The sequence below is a fragment of the Mastigoproctus giganteus genome, chromosome 5 (genome assembly GCF_048544385.1).
Source record: "Mastigoproctus giganteus isolate SK-2022 chromosome 5, ASM4854438v1, whole genome shotgun sequence".
Lineage (NCBI taxonomy): Eukaryota > Metazoa > Arthropoda > Arachnida > Uropygi > Thelyphonidae > Mastigoproctus > Mastigoproctus giganteus.
This window is the reverse complement of record NC_143579.1, coordinates 83995059-84009104: the sequence shown is the minus strand read 5'-3', so window position 1 is coordinate 84009104 and position 14046 is coordinate 83995059. Positions and strand designations below refer to the sequence as shown.

Sequence of the window (14046 nt, the reverse complement as noted above, 5' to 3'; positions counted from 1 at the left end):
ACAGGTGAAAAAGACACTGGAAAATAAATATAACTAATCCACTGAGAAAGAGTACTCTATATATATCGCATAAAAGATCACTTGGGCACCATCGCTTGAGGTATATATATATTGAGACATCTGTAAGTCGCAGATATCAGAAGCCTATACAGAATAGTTAGCAAACACTTATATTTTATTATTTTATCATCTTCAGCGTTATCTTCTTAATGGGGACTGTGTTTTATCTAAAGATCGTACCAGTCTCTTTTATTATAATATCCTCATCGTGTAATATTTTAGGTCATCACATCAGCCTTTCATGAGCTATTCTGTCTCTCTGATTGCAGATTTTCGTGACGGTTTTGTTTAAGGGCGTACATCATTAATCCCAATGGATCTTGAATTTCTTATGGCGTTCACCAGCGCAATAAATAGATAATTTCAGTTGTTGAAGTCTATGACAGTAGATAAAATTTAAGACTGGATTCGCAAGAAAATAACTCAGGTATTGCAGCGTACATTAGATGGTTCTGCAAACTACAACGTGCATGGTGTGTTTTTGCATACACGCAAACGTTAGCACAATAAATAAATTAATAATAATTTAATTATCGCAATAAATGATTTACTCTCATAATTACTGTTAAATAGATTACATCATCGACTGTTATAAATTATTATATATGTATTATAAACTACAATGATTACACCGAACAAGAAATATGTTTTCTATCCTTTAAAGAGAAATTAAGTGATTCTAGTAAATTTTAATGTGTTGAATTAAATCCAAGCTTCAAAACTTTCTCACTCACAATTTAAAGGAAATAAAATGAAAGCTATGTATAGTTATACTATTTTATACCATTAGTATTTGCAAAATGATGCAAGGAAGTAGGCTTACAAAAAATAATGAGCAAAACCAATATCACCTTCCCTAACTTCATTTAATCTATTTTTCTAATCTTTCTATGAATTGAAATAAACCTACAATCTCCACAGAACTATGATTGATGTCCAAGCACTATACCACCCAGGACGGTTACAAAATCCTACAAATTCCAGTATTTCTCAACTCATCCAAATAGTTTATCTGAGAATTCTTGAACCATACCTTGATTAACTTCATGAACCATTCTGTCCAACTTTGAATTATTACTCATCAACAAACTAAGTTATTAAACGCCTCACCAATCCATAGGAAAAATAGTAAGTGATGTTATAGTTAATAATAAGACTAGCCACTCATTACCACTCCTTAACAAAGCCACCTTATGATTGCCTTTGTCCTCTGAAAGGTCTGCATTGCATCCTTAATTAAAGACTCCAGTTCCTTTCTTTGCGACAGACGTCAAACAGCGACGTAGAGTTGCTTATTTTATCCTTTGAGTCGCTTTTATGAATAGAAAAACATTTGCATGTCCAATCTACAGGAAGTTCTCCTGAACTTCAGGATGCACTCACTATAAGGTGACATCTGCTGATTCCTTAGATATAATTGGATACATTCCATCAGTTACTAATGCCTTGTTCGCTTTTAATCGCAATAATTTCTTTTCTAGTCTCATTCAGTTATCGTAAAATCATCTCATTGGCATTCTCCAGTTTAAAAAAAATATTATATCATATAATGACATGTGCATCTTCGTATTTTTTTTTAAATCGCGAATACAGATCTCCGAAATAGAATAGTTAACTTCGTTAAAAGAATCTACGCCATGAAGACATCATTCCCAATGTGTCACTAGGCGACAAGTCCTCGAAGTAGTCCTCCAGTAGCTGGTGGTGAGACCAATATGTGGTGATCCCATTCTCTCATCCTTCAAATGAAAGCAAGTTTTGAGTGAATGAGAATGAGTTTTGAGTTGTTTTTCTAGGGGGATGTGGTAATCACAGGGCGACAATTTTGAGCTGTAGGATATGTAAACCTGGATATAAGGTTTCGTGTAGAATAACACTGCGCCACACATAAAACACCCAGTTGATTTGCTTTTATGGCTTATATTGTATGTAGAATAACTGTTCTGTTGCATTTCTGGAGTAATGAATATTGAATGCGGCACCACGCGACGACCAAGTTACCATTAGTGACCCTTTTCAATAAAAACAGAAAGTTAACTCACGTTCCTTCTGCTGGGTATGGCTCCACTCTCTTTTGTGGGAGGTGATTGGGATGCTTTCGTTGTTCACTCATGTCGGAAAAGGACCATTACGTCTCATTGCCCATTTCGATTCAGTCTTCAAGATGTTCAACCCCGTGATGGGTTGAACAATAAATATTTCATTGGTGGTTCACTCTCTTCACACCAATATCATGTCAATGACATGCTATTGTCGTCAATGTGCATTGATCCCTCTATTTTCATACCGGTTTTATAAAAATAGTGTTTCATTTGGACGACCCTTGTATAATTTTCAACCAAAATAATTATCTTTGGAATAATGGCCAAGTGCCGCTGAAGCTATTAATGGTTTCTTTTCCATAAAATACTGCTATTACGAGGACTTTTTTTGTCAAAAGCAAAGGCTAATAATAACTAAGAAATTAGTACCGCCTGGGATTAATGAGAAGTCATCTTAAAACTTATTAATCGAGACAGTCAGCATAGAAAGAAAAAAAAGAGAAATAACTGCACCAAATACGAGCTAATTGTACAATAAAATCGTGGTTTTCTATTTCAATTATCCTTCCTTTGTCTACTAACTTTAGTGAACAAATTAAGAAGCTAACCTGCAAGTGGAATTTAATCTACATTGTTTTTTTTAATTACTTAAATATTGTCGGAATATTTCTACTTATAAGATGTTTCACAGGCTGAAAGAAAGAAAAGAAAAGAGGAGGGTAAACATGAAAGTAGTCGCTAACTAAACAATTATTTCGGGTGAGTTGTTTATCTATTTGAGCTTGTAATTTGATTAAAGGATTGGGCTATTTCCGGTTGCTTGACGTCTTATTGCTGATGTGTTTATTCTACAAGCGTGAGTATACCTCATCTACACAATAATTAAGAGGGTCGGTAGAGAAAAAAAAGTAATTAAGCAAGCATAGCAAAAAAGGCGTATAAACTTGTCATCTACTGGAAGTTTCGTACTATCGTCGTGTCCGAAGAGATTCAAGTTCCTCATGAGCGAGCCAATATGCCACAACGAAATTTTCTCGATGTTCTAATTAATAACTTTAAGAAGAACTTGTAATAAAATTTTCCTTTATATCTCTAAGAGACAAGTATCACAGACCCTGAAAATTCAGATTTATCTCTCTCTCTCTCTCTCCTTAACCATGAAGAGGAGGGAAAAGGCATCGCTTCTGAAATTAGATCATATTTGGAGTCCAAATATAGCAAAATATTTGAAAGTTAGAAATATTAGAAAGTCCCATTGGTAAAAGCACAACTCTCATATTTCTGGTGTGTATTCTTTGGTTCGTTTTGAAAACAAAGCAACCTACCAAGGATTTCTCAATCCTTGGTAGGTTGCTTTATTTTGGATCTCAAAATTTTGATTTTTTCCCCCTCGCTTTCAAAGTTGAAATGATAATAAAAAGGCCTAGATGATCACTTACAACTGGAATGTTGTGAAGGCACTACAACGCAATCAGTTTGTGTATGGTTTTTAGAATGGACACTTTGAATCACTGAATATCTGACACCTTATGAAATCTGAAATTTATGGATGGACACGACAATTTAAATAGCCTGCTTTGACTGAGACTAACGAAATTGGTGTACTAAAGACTAAAACGATGTTTCACGTTGGGAGGTTGCTACCACGTTTTGGTGCCATGATTTTTGCTTGATCTTTGTGTTCTACTTTCTGATCTTGTAACTCCTAGGTAATTTCTTCCTTTGGAATTCAGAGTGGCATGTGAAATGGTTCTAACGTGAATTAAATTTAAGGAAGGAAGCTTTAGTAGCTGCTTAGAATGTCTAGGGTAAGTTCTCGTTATCAGTGATTGGAGTAGTTTCACTCTTTTTGGCTCTGATGTATTTTAAAAACATTTCTGTATAATACATGGAGAGGGTCTGCTCACAGACCAAGTTGTTAGATAGTGTAATATCAGTAGTTGTAGAATCCTGTTTTTTTTTCAAATTGATTTTTAATTTTTTTGAGGGGGTAGTTTAAAGAAATTGTGAACCCTTTATGAATGTCATTATTAATAGCTCTGCAACTCTACTGGCGGATATTTTTAAATCATTTTTCGCTCCTTTTGGCCCTGACAGTCATTTGTTCCACCCTGATTACCGATGCGCCACGAGGAGGTGGGAGTAGTATCATCAGATGATGTCAAGTGGAAAATTAGTTGGTTAATGTAAACCGAGAAAAACTTTGGCAGATTCTACGTGAAGAAAATATCCCAACCCAACTCCGGAAAGCAATGCAAAGCCTATATAAAAACTCAAACGTCTGTACAAAATATTCTAATGGCCAACTATCAGATCTAATTAACACCAATAAAGGAGTCAAACAAGGATGTGGACTATCACCAAATTTATTTAATATCTACATCAATAAAATTCTTAAAGAATGGAAACAAACAATTAACAACGGAATACAGTTGAACAACAGGAATAAAATCAAAACTATATTATATGCTGATGATCAAGTCATAATTGCAAAATCCGAAAATGAACTACAGATAGCAGCACATGAACTTAATAAAATAGGTAAAAAGTACGAGATGAAAATCTCCACCTCAAAAACAAAATCAATGGGATTATGTGGAAAAAACATACAAAGAGTCAAAATTGTTATTGATGATAAAATAATAGAACAAATATCTGACTTCACCTATTTGGGAAATTTAATATCAAATGAAGGGAAAGACATCCACACTAAACTACAAAAATATAATAAAATGAATGGAACGATTAAACGCCACTTCGGAAAACAAATGACAACTGAAACAAAATTACGACTGCACAAAATCACTTCGAAACCAGCCCTCTTCTACAGCTGTGAGACTTCGATCATAAATAAGAAAGATGCACACAAACTAGAAGCAGTACAAATGAGACTTTTAAGACCATTATTAGGCTTTACAAGACTAGACCACCAAAGAAATTTAGATATCCGCGAGAAATAAAAAGTAGATAACATAGTAAATGACATAAAACGGTATCAGGAAAAATGGATCAGCCACATAGAAAGAATGAACCCAGACCGGATCCCAAAATTAGCCTTTAACTACAAACCTACAGGCAAGAGAGATGTTGGTCGACCAAGACAACGATGGCGAGATCAAGACCACCTCCAAGAGCTACAACGGAACAGGTCCTAAAAGACCTAAGCCGGACCAAGTTCATGATGATGATACCTGAATAATAAAATAAGAAGAAAGGAAGGTGATTTTGCTTTCTGAACTTTGCTTATTGTTCCAAAGGCATATTTGGAAAAAATATGAAAAAAAGGTATAAAATTATAAAACTGATTTTAATCGACGGTAACCTACAGTTCATATTTACCTTCTTGTTAGCATTAGTTTATTCCAGTTGAGTAAGGAGGCTAGTGGACTCCTCATGACATCAATTCTCTAAAGATACATTCTTATTTGTTATCCTACATTAAATTTGCAAATAACGAAACTATTCATGCAAATGAATAGTTTCGTTACTGAAATTGAATCTTTCTGCAAGACCCGGCACGTTTGATTTGAATCCGACTCAACAGCGAGCTATGATTCATCGTCATCAATGGCCGGCAGTCGTCTGTTTACAGTGTGCATCATCAAGCGACTCACTACCCGATTTCAGTTTTTTAAATTGTTTTTAGGTGGCAATTTCGCTCACCGTATTTTCTCCGCATCTTACGTGTTGCTTATGTTACACCCTTGTCCAGTTTACCCTCATAAAGTAGATGTGCTCGTATAATAGTAATTGGACCATCCTTTCACTATTTTATCCACTCGCACTTTACACTGACTGGACATCAACTGACTCAATGTCACTTGAGCTGCACCGACGGATAATCGCTCATACCTAATATTTCAAAATACAAGCTTGAAAAATGAGTGACATTTTTGGTCACTTCTTAGTCCAATAACTATCTATCATAGCAGTTTAGTCTGTAGGATACATCTCGTTTGAAGAAGTGCGTGTTCGATTCCTGTCGAAAAATTCCCGTGTAAAAATTTCTAGACTTTCTCAATGGGGTGTGTAATTCACAGGCCCTACTCCCAGACAATGGGAGTAGGGCCCTTGAACACATACTTCTACAGACAAAATGCATTACATGGATGTGAACAAAGAAACTGGGATGCTACTGAAGTGGCAATTTTAAATGTGTGGATGAAACAATCACCACGATTTTTGGAGTTCATCCACCGATTCATAGTACTACAGTATCGCTACATATGTTATTGAAGTGAAAGGGGGGGATGTATTTGACAGTATAATGCATTTGAATAAAACTATGGCCGTGACACAGTTTAATTATTCAAAGAATGTGGCCACCTAAAAGTTTTTTTTCAAAAGCAAAGTTCTGCTATGAGAAAAAGATTATAAATCTCTTGGCGTACATAACCATAAAATATTTCTTTAATTTTACATCATTTCTCATTGATTCGTTTGGGCTTCGAGAAGAACATTTAAAAGTCGTCGTCGTTTGATGAATCATATTCTTGGAACGTGAAACGGAAGGTAAACACATTGAAAAATTAAAGAACACGGAAGAGCACTTAGATTAATGTATCCGTGGAAAATTCCACTCCAACTGTTCCTCAAACGATATGCATACACGTACAGAGACCGAGAGGAGTGTACCTCTATTAGAGGGAAATCAAAGCGAAGACAGACAATAACATTAAGTATGTGATGATGTAAATCATACCGGGGCCACCCGCATTTGAAATGAAAGCTATCAAAGCATTACTCGAAATGGAGTCCCATTGAGTAAACTTTTTCTTCTTGACAGAAACGTTACAGCGAAGAAGAATCAACGCACTAAGCGAAGACAGATTACAATTTCACTCTCTTTTCCCCTTTTCGTGAACACAATAAGAATTATAATATCGACTCCATCAAATGTATCAGAATTTTAAAAGGTTATTATGGAGGAAAACGACTATTTCTGGAATGTTCGAGGTTTCAACTAAAATGGATGCGGGATACAATTTATTACGAACGTCTGTCTTTTTTAAGATCTTCAAACAGAGACGGTTATGTTTCAAATATTCAAATTCCCATAAATCTGAAAGTGATATTTTTTGTTGGATAACAACTCTGTTATATACATATGTTGCGAGTAAACAAGGGATCTGTTGATGTCAGAGAACAAAATTAGTAAACTAATTGTACTAATAATTAATTTTATTAAGTCAAAAGGATAAAAACAATATTGTTTAATAGATATAAAATAGTATATTATTCTTTTTATGAGGAGCGGATGAAAAATCATTAATATATATTATTAAAGATTTTTAATATAACAAAAATCTTTTACCTATAATAAACACTACTTGTAGATGGGCCTTAGATCGTTTCGCTTTACGAGCAAAAGGCTTTAACGTATAATGAAAAGGGACTGAAAATGATTAAGTTCGAAATCCTGCTATTATTAATGTGTTTGAACTTATTTTATGAAGCTTGAAGCTACTTAGACTATTTGTTTAAATAGAGTTTGGGCATTTACTTGGTGGTTACTGGTTAAGGCGTTGTTTTCCAATAACAATAAAGATAAACTTAAAGAAATCTATAATAACATGACTATCTTCTAAAAAAATCCAAGCCTCACTGCTTCAAAGTCACATCAGCACATCGCATCAGATTTATCCAGACACCATTGGCAATCTAGACACCAACAAAGCTATTTGAGTTGATGGAATTCCTACAATTATGCCCAAACAGTTTCAGTGAGTTCGCCAAGCCATTAAAACCAATGCTGTCCATCTTTAAAGAAAGGTAACCCAAGGCTTGGAAAACGTTATATGACCCATATAGTCAAAGACCTCTGACTGTATGGGACATAAGAATCTCACATGATATGCCGAGTGCCTTCTCTGTAATCAGCAACATGAATGATCTCAATAAGTTTTTTTTTCTAATGCAAAACCTTTTCCCTTTCCCGAGAAGTATGACGAGGTAGATCAAACTGAAGTCATCTATATGGTATTCTCAAGTGCCTTTGGCTTATATATATATTCTACGTACTGATGAGAATGGGGCACTTGTTGGTTGCCCTTAACTGGATTACTAATTACTTGGCCAACAGTAGCAGCGCGGTTAAATCTGTGATAAAACTTCCAGAATGTGCATCTGCAGTAAGAGTCATGAGCACTGTCTTCTCTTTGCTGGAGATATGAAGATTTTTGCCCGTGTCGCGGGACAGAGTAATGAATTTTAAAAGGCACTTTACAGGTTCACTGATTGCTGAAAAGTTGGTGTTCTTGCAAGGATACTATTAAAATTACATAAGGAGATTCAGTTAATTTACAGTCAAATGTATTAGCTTGTTTTGAAATACATTATTTCTCTTATAAAAACACGAAAACGAAGCGTCGGTAAAAGAAATCGTATTTGTTCAAGTAATAAAGTGCCTGAGGTAAGTAATCAAGTTAGCAATAATGATGTAATAACCAAAGATGTTGCAAGTGTTCCGAGTCTAACTAGTAGCTTTCCAGGAAACAGGGAGGAGATTGCAATGATGATAATCGCTATAACGAGCAGTTTATGATTACTGAGAAAAGTACATTCCCCAAACCCACCCCTTCTATACGAAGCACCGAACAATTCCAGCAGGAATTCCATCAAAATCCTATCGGTTGCCTGACAACAAGGACATAAATGGCGTTACTGCTTGGCATACGTTTCACTTCGCTGCCTCCCGCCTTAATGCCGCCAAGACTAACGACAGGTTTCTTGCTCTCACGTGCTCAATAAAATGCAGTCAAAGTTCCCATCGGTAAGTTGACAAAGCAATCTTGAATAAGATATGTTGCCCTAAAGGCCCTTAAAGACACGGTGTTTGCCAGACGAATGATTTGTTTTATTTACTGTACTTTTCAGATATTTGCCACCAAAATCTAGAATGCAGTATATAACAATTTGCTGCCCAGATGCCACATTATTGTTAAATATCATAATTTTCAAACAATGACCAGTTTTACATTTTAATTTAACAATTAAGAGAAATGATTGTTGCCACTGCGTATTTTAATTATACTTCATGCAGGAAAAAGTTGTGATTGTTGCCACAACGTATTATGTTGGGAAAAAAAATTCTGATTGCTTAAGTTGGAAAATATTCATAATTAAATAAATAATGTTCGCAATATTCTGAAAGTATGAAATTCTCCAGTAATCGCTTTTCTGTACGAAGAATTAAAATCATAAAAATCGGGATATTTAGTCCATTGTACAAACAGGGGCATTGAAAATTTCTACGCTATTAATAGCGTTAATCTTTTATAACTTAGTTTTCCAAGTATTTCGACGGATCAGAAAATTGCAAAAACTATGAGAGATCTTGTAATGAATAAAATGATGTGTCAGCTTGTTTTAGCGGGTCACAAAAGTTTTTTAATTAGAAGGTGAACAGAATTAAAAACTCTGTCTGAACTCAAAGAAAACTGCAAGTTCCTACAGTTATTTTTTTTCTTATAATCTTTTACGTAACTATTAATCAACGTACTAATAAAAATTTTGCTGCTTAATACGTAAGAAGGATTACTGCAAAAATAATAACTGAGAGAAGAATGACTTACCCTGGCGTTAAACGGCTGCAGGTAGACAAAAAAAAAAGGCAAAAAAATGGGAAGAAAAAGAAAAATTATTACAAATGATTCTGGAACATCAAAGATGCATATGAATTATAGCAATGAAAAAAACATACATTAATTCTCAGGATTACAATCTCTTCCACTAAATTCTATCACTATTTATTAATGTTACAACGCTTATATTCCCCTGACATTATGTGCACACATACATACACCATCAAATAAAAGTTTTATAAGTCTTAGGTTAGCAAAATGTGGCTTATATCGTGATAACAGTAATCGCTGAAGTAAGCATTTTTTGTGCGTGTATGATGGAGAATTGATAACTTTCAACATATCCAATGCTATTTTGGTAAGTTTTGTAAGACAAGGCTTTAAAAAAAAAATAGAAGAAAAATGATTAAAATAATTACACACAAAGAAGCGCTAATGACGTCACCTGTACTAAGCATCTACTTGAATAATGCAACATTCTTTTTTGTACCTAGCAGAAGAGGGTTGTGATACTAGAACTGGATAGAAAGCTAGGTATTCCTTCAAAGCTGCTCCCCTTGAAAAGTGACACGGACTGCCCAGAAATTGTAGCCTCTTTCGACTTTTTCAAATCTCTAAGGTGTCTCCAAAACTTTAACTCAAATGGAGGTCTTCGAGTTTAAGTTTTATTTTCGGAAAAAAGGAAATCACAAAGATCTAGTTCTGAACAGTGTGAAGATTTGTTGTTGTTTGAGAGCTACTGGCAGAAGAGCAACTTTGGTGTACACGGACAGGAAGACTAAGGCAATGTTTGTTATTATTGGCTGGAACTCGTTGCACAAATAGGGCGATGTGAACAGGTGCCTTTGCTTATTTCATTTGTCATGATACACAACCAATGATCAGCAAGCCATTTTTCGTAAACATTTGAGCTTGGTCCAAAAACCCATGGACCCCTTTTATAGAACTGTAGCTTAACCTTTTGATCCAGAAGAAATTGTTCTTTGAAATCCGGTAGTTTAGCAAATAAAACAAATTGATCAACACTTATTACTCTTAAATGTAATATAATACTGAAGAAAGCCATACCAGTGTGGTTGGCGCCAAGGTACTCACACAAAGATATACATTATCAAAATCTAGCTGCAGAACACCATACCATCAGTTGTATTGCCATGGAAAGGGCAGTTTGGAAATTCTAAGGTAACAATCTCTTATATTATATTGCCGGAAGTCTTCGATGGATTACTCAAAAATATTTTATAGGCTCCGTTATGCAAGACTCATGAGAACTCAGCAATAATTAAATCAGGAAATAATTGGTTAAAATGACAACTTTAAGGCTAAAATTAGAAACAAATGCCTTTAATTCTGATGTATATTTCAACACGAATATTTTTGATTCTATTTAAGTCCACAAAATATTTAGTTTCTACTTGTTCGAGCAATTAACATTGTATTTATGCAATTAACTGTATTGCTTTATGATCAAAGGGAAGTCTCTTTGTAGTTTTTCACTTAGTTTCGATCAACGAAATGACTAACGGATAATTCACCATGTTCGACGAATCGTAAGTAATTTACAATTCCCTTCCCACTCCCCTCTCTAAAATTCTTGAAGATGCATGCGTGAATAAAGAAGGAAGTGCACAATTAGGAACAAGTAAAAGTACGTTAATGGTAAAATTTAATGAACAAAACTATCCAAAAGAAGTTGATTGCGTGCATTGAAAAGTTACTCAGAGAAATAATTTGACGTTTGAAGTTCCAGGTTCCTATTAATGACTGCAGAAGACTTACACTAAAATTAATTTTAAATCGAAGGCTTCCTGAAAACAGATGGTGTGATCTGGAAAAATTATTCCCAACATTTTTTCACAATGGAAATCAAATTGAATTGATCGTGAATTAATGAATTTAAACCTTGTGATGAATCAAATATTAGAACCGCATTGAAGGTATTGAGCTAAAATTACGTATTTACGATCATTCTCAACAAGATTTCCAAACAGAACAAAGTTGGATGTTAGGAAAAGTTCCGCATTTGTCATTAACGTTGAAAAATGTGAGTTCCTATACAGTTTCCACAAACATAAATATAGTTTTGCGTGTTAATGGAGTCTCCGGAGTACCATTAAGACAGATGGGATGGACGAGTCTCTTAGTTTAGGTAACTTTTCTGAAAACGTTTATTTCCTAAAGGTGTTTATGAATCAAATTGTTTATTGGATCTGGTCCCAGACTATGGTAGAATGGGAATAGATTTCAATTAGCTTAATGGTCAAATACCCGCTTTCGATTATACATTAGTTACATCGATGAAACTGTACGAAATACAGACGTAGGCAAAGTGTTTGTTATAATACTTAAGGGATAAATCCAAGTATTAGATGTAATGAAATTTGTTTATATTAATAGCAAAGCTAACTAAACTTAGTAATAAACCAATTTTAGAGTTAATTTTGTCCGTTAATTAATTATTTTCTTTTCCTTTTAATGGCACGCCATATTGCTTGCATTCTTTTTAAATGCATCACATGCAGGACGCATATAAGACATTTAAAAAAGTATTTAGTTGTATATTGCTTTGCCGGAGTGAAAGGTGTCCTCTCAGGCCTGATCTAAACCAAAAATTTTAATACAGATCATCAAATCCATTGTGTCAGTGTTAATAAGGTACAAATTGTGGTTTATTATTAATCTGTTTCTTCTCCTTATAGGTTTTTCCATCACGCGAAGGGTACTGGTACCAGGTGGGTGGAGTTGTTGTTAAATCCGGTTACTATCATTGGTCGAAGAACTCTCTGACTATCCTATAAGTGTTCGGGACCGCGGCTTTCTGGAGTTCCTTGTAGATGTTCTCCGAGAGGCCTATTACCGTTAAGTTCTTATGCAGGCTCTATAGCACATGGTGATCGGAATGATCGTTACTTGTTCCATATGCCACATTTTTTAACTTCCTGTCTTAGGTCTGTGTAGTTCCTGAGGTTTTCTGGAGGTTGCTGGTGTTTCGGTTATTCTGGTGGTAGGTTGGTTGATGTATTGATAGCACAGATCGTGCCCATTCCAATGGATGTATTCGGCGGAATTGATACCGTAGTTTGGGTTGAAACAGCTTGCCACTTTTGTGTAACGGAAGAGTACGTGCGTTTTGGGATTGTTGGCTTTATTTGCTTTCTTGTTTCTTGATATGTGACCTTATTCTCGATCTTATACTTTTGTATTCTTTTTTCAATTTTCCAGAGGTTGCATGATTTTGAGCATGCTGGATGGTCACTCTTCCAATTTGGACATTCCGGAGCCTTTGCAGTACACTGTTTGTGAACGATTTTTTGACCCGCAGTTAGGACAAGTAGTTTCGCCTCTGCATGTTGTTTGGGAGTGACAAAACTTTTGGCACTTGAAACATCTTAAAGGGTTTGGAATGTATGGTCCGATACGGCAGTGTAGGTAGCCTGCTTTAATTGAGATCGGCAAATATTGTGTACTAAAGGTCAATATAATATTACGTGTTGGAACAAGCTTGTCATCTTTCCGTGTCATAGTTCTTCTTGCTTGAGTTACTTTCTGTTCTTGTAATTCCATGACTATCTCCTCTTCAGTGCGATCAATAAATCCCACTCACTTATCACTCCTTTTGAGGAGTTTAATGTGTTATGTGGTGTGACCTTGATTGAGATTCCTCTAATAGATGACATTTTTAATAATAATTCAGAATGCCTCGCTTGTGTGATCTCAATTAAAAGATCTCCTGACTGGAGCCGTTTCACCATTTTTGGTCTACCTGCTGCATTCTCGAGACACATCTCGCCGTAGCCTAGTGGTCAGGCGCGCGGGTGCATAAGTACACGTGCCTTGAGTGACCGGGGTTCAAGCCCGTGACTGCTGAATACGGTGCTGTTTCTTGTATTCTGTCTATCTTGTGAACTCCTCTGACCGTTTGGTCGTCCCGGAGTATAAACAGAAAATTTATTATTTATTATTTATCTCTATGACAAAGGGAGAGAGTTTGCTTATCGGCTGAGTCGATAACGAATGCTTTATCAGAAAAGCTGGTGGTTCTGATTTGTTAGAGTCCTTTTTCGTTCTTTTCGAAAGACTGAGATTGTCTTCCATTCTGTGGGACTCAGCAAGTTGAGAGCCTGTCGGCTCTAGTGGAGGACATGCATCACAGTCCATTGTTGTTCCTTTTAGCCCTGGGAGCGAGAGCTTTTCCTCCGCCCCCACTTGGAGGCAAGAGCGGTGTCACCTAGTGACCAAACGGCTGGAGTAGTTAGTTTGTTATTGTAAAAATTAATAAATATACAAGGGAAAGAAAGGTGATTTTCCTTCTGGGTTCTAACTCAAGATCTGTTAAGTACAGAACCACTTACAAAGAACTG

General features: G+C 35.5%; 1 protein-coding gene across 2 annotated transcripts in view; it reads right to left on the bottom strand.

Annotated features, from left to right (window-relative positions):
* LOC150085529 (gamma-aminobutyric acid receptor subunit beta-like) overlaps positions 1-14046 on the bottom strand; it is a 397105-nt gene that overhangs the window by 19702 nt on the left and 363357 nt on the right. For both annotated transcript variants that reach the window (XM_090374099.1, XM_090374100.1), the window contains one exon: positions 9677-9691. In XM_090374099.1, the coding sequence (XP_090230225.1) occupies positions 9677-9691 (15 nt within the window). The remainder of the gene's footprint in view (positions 1-9676; positions 9692-14046) is intronic.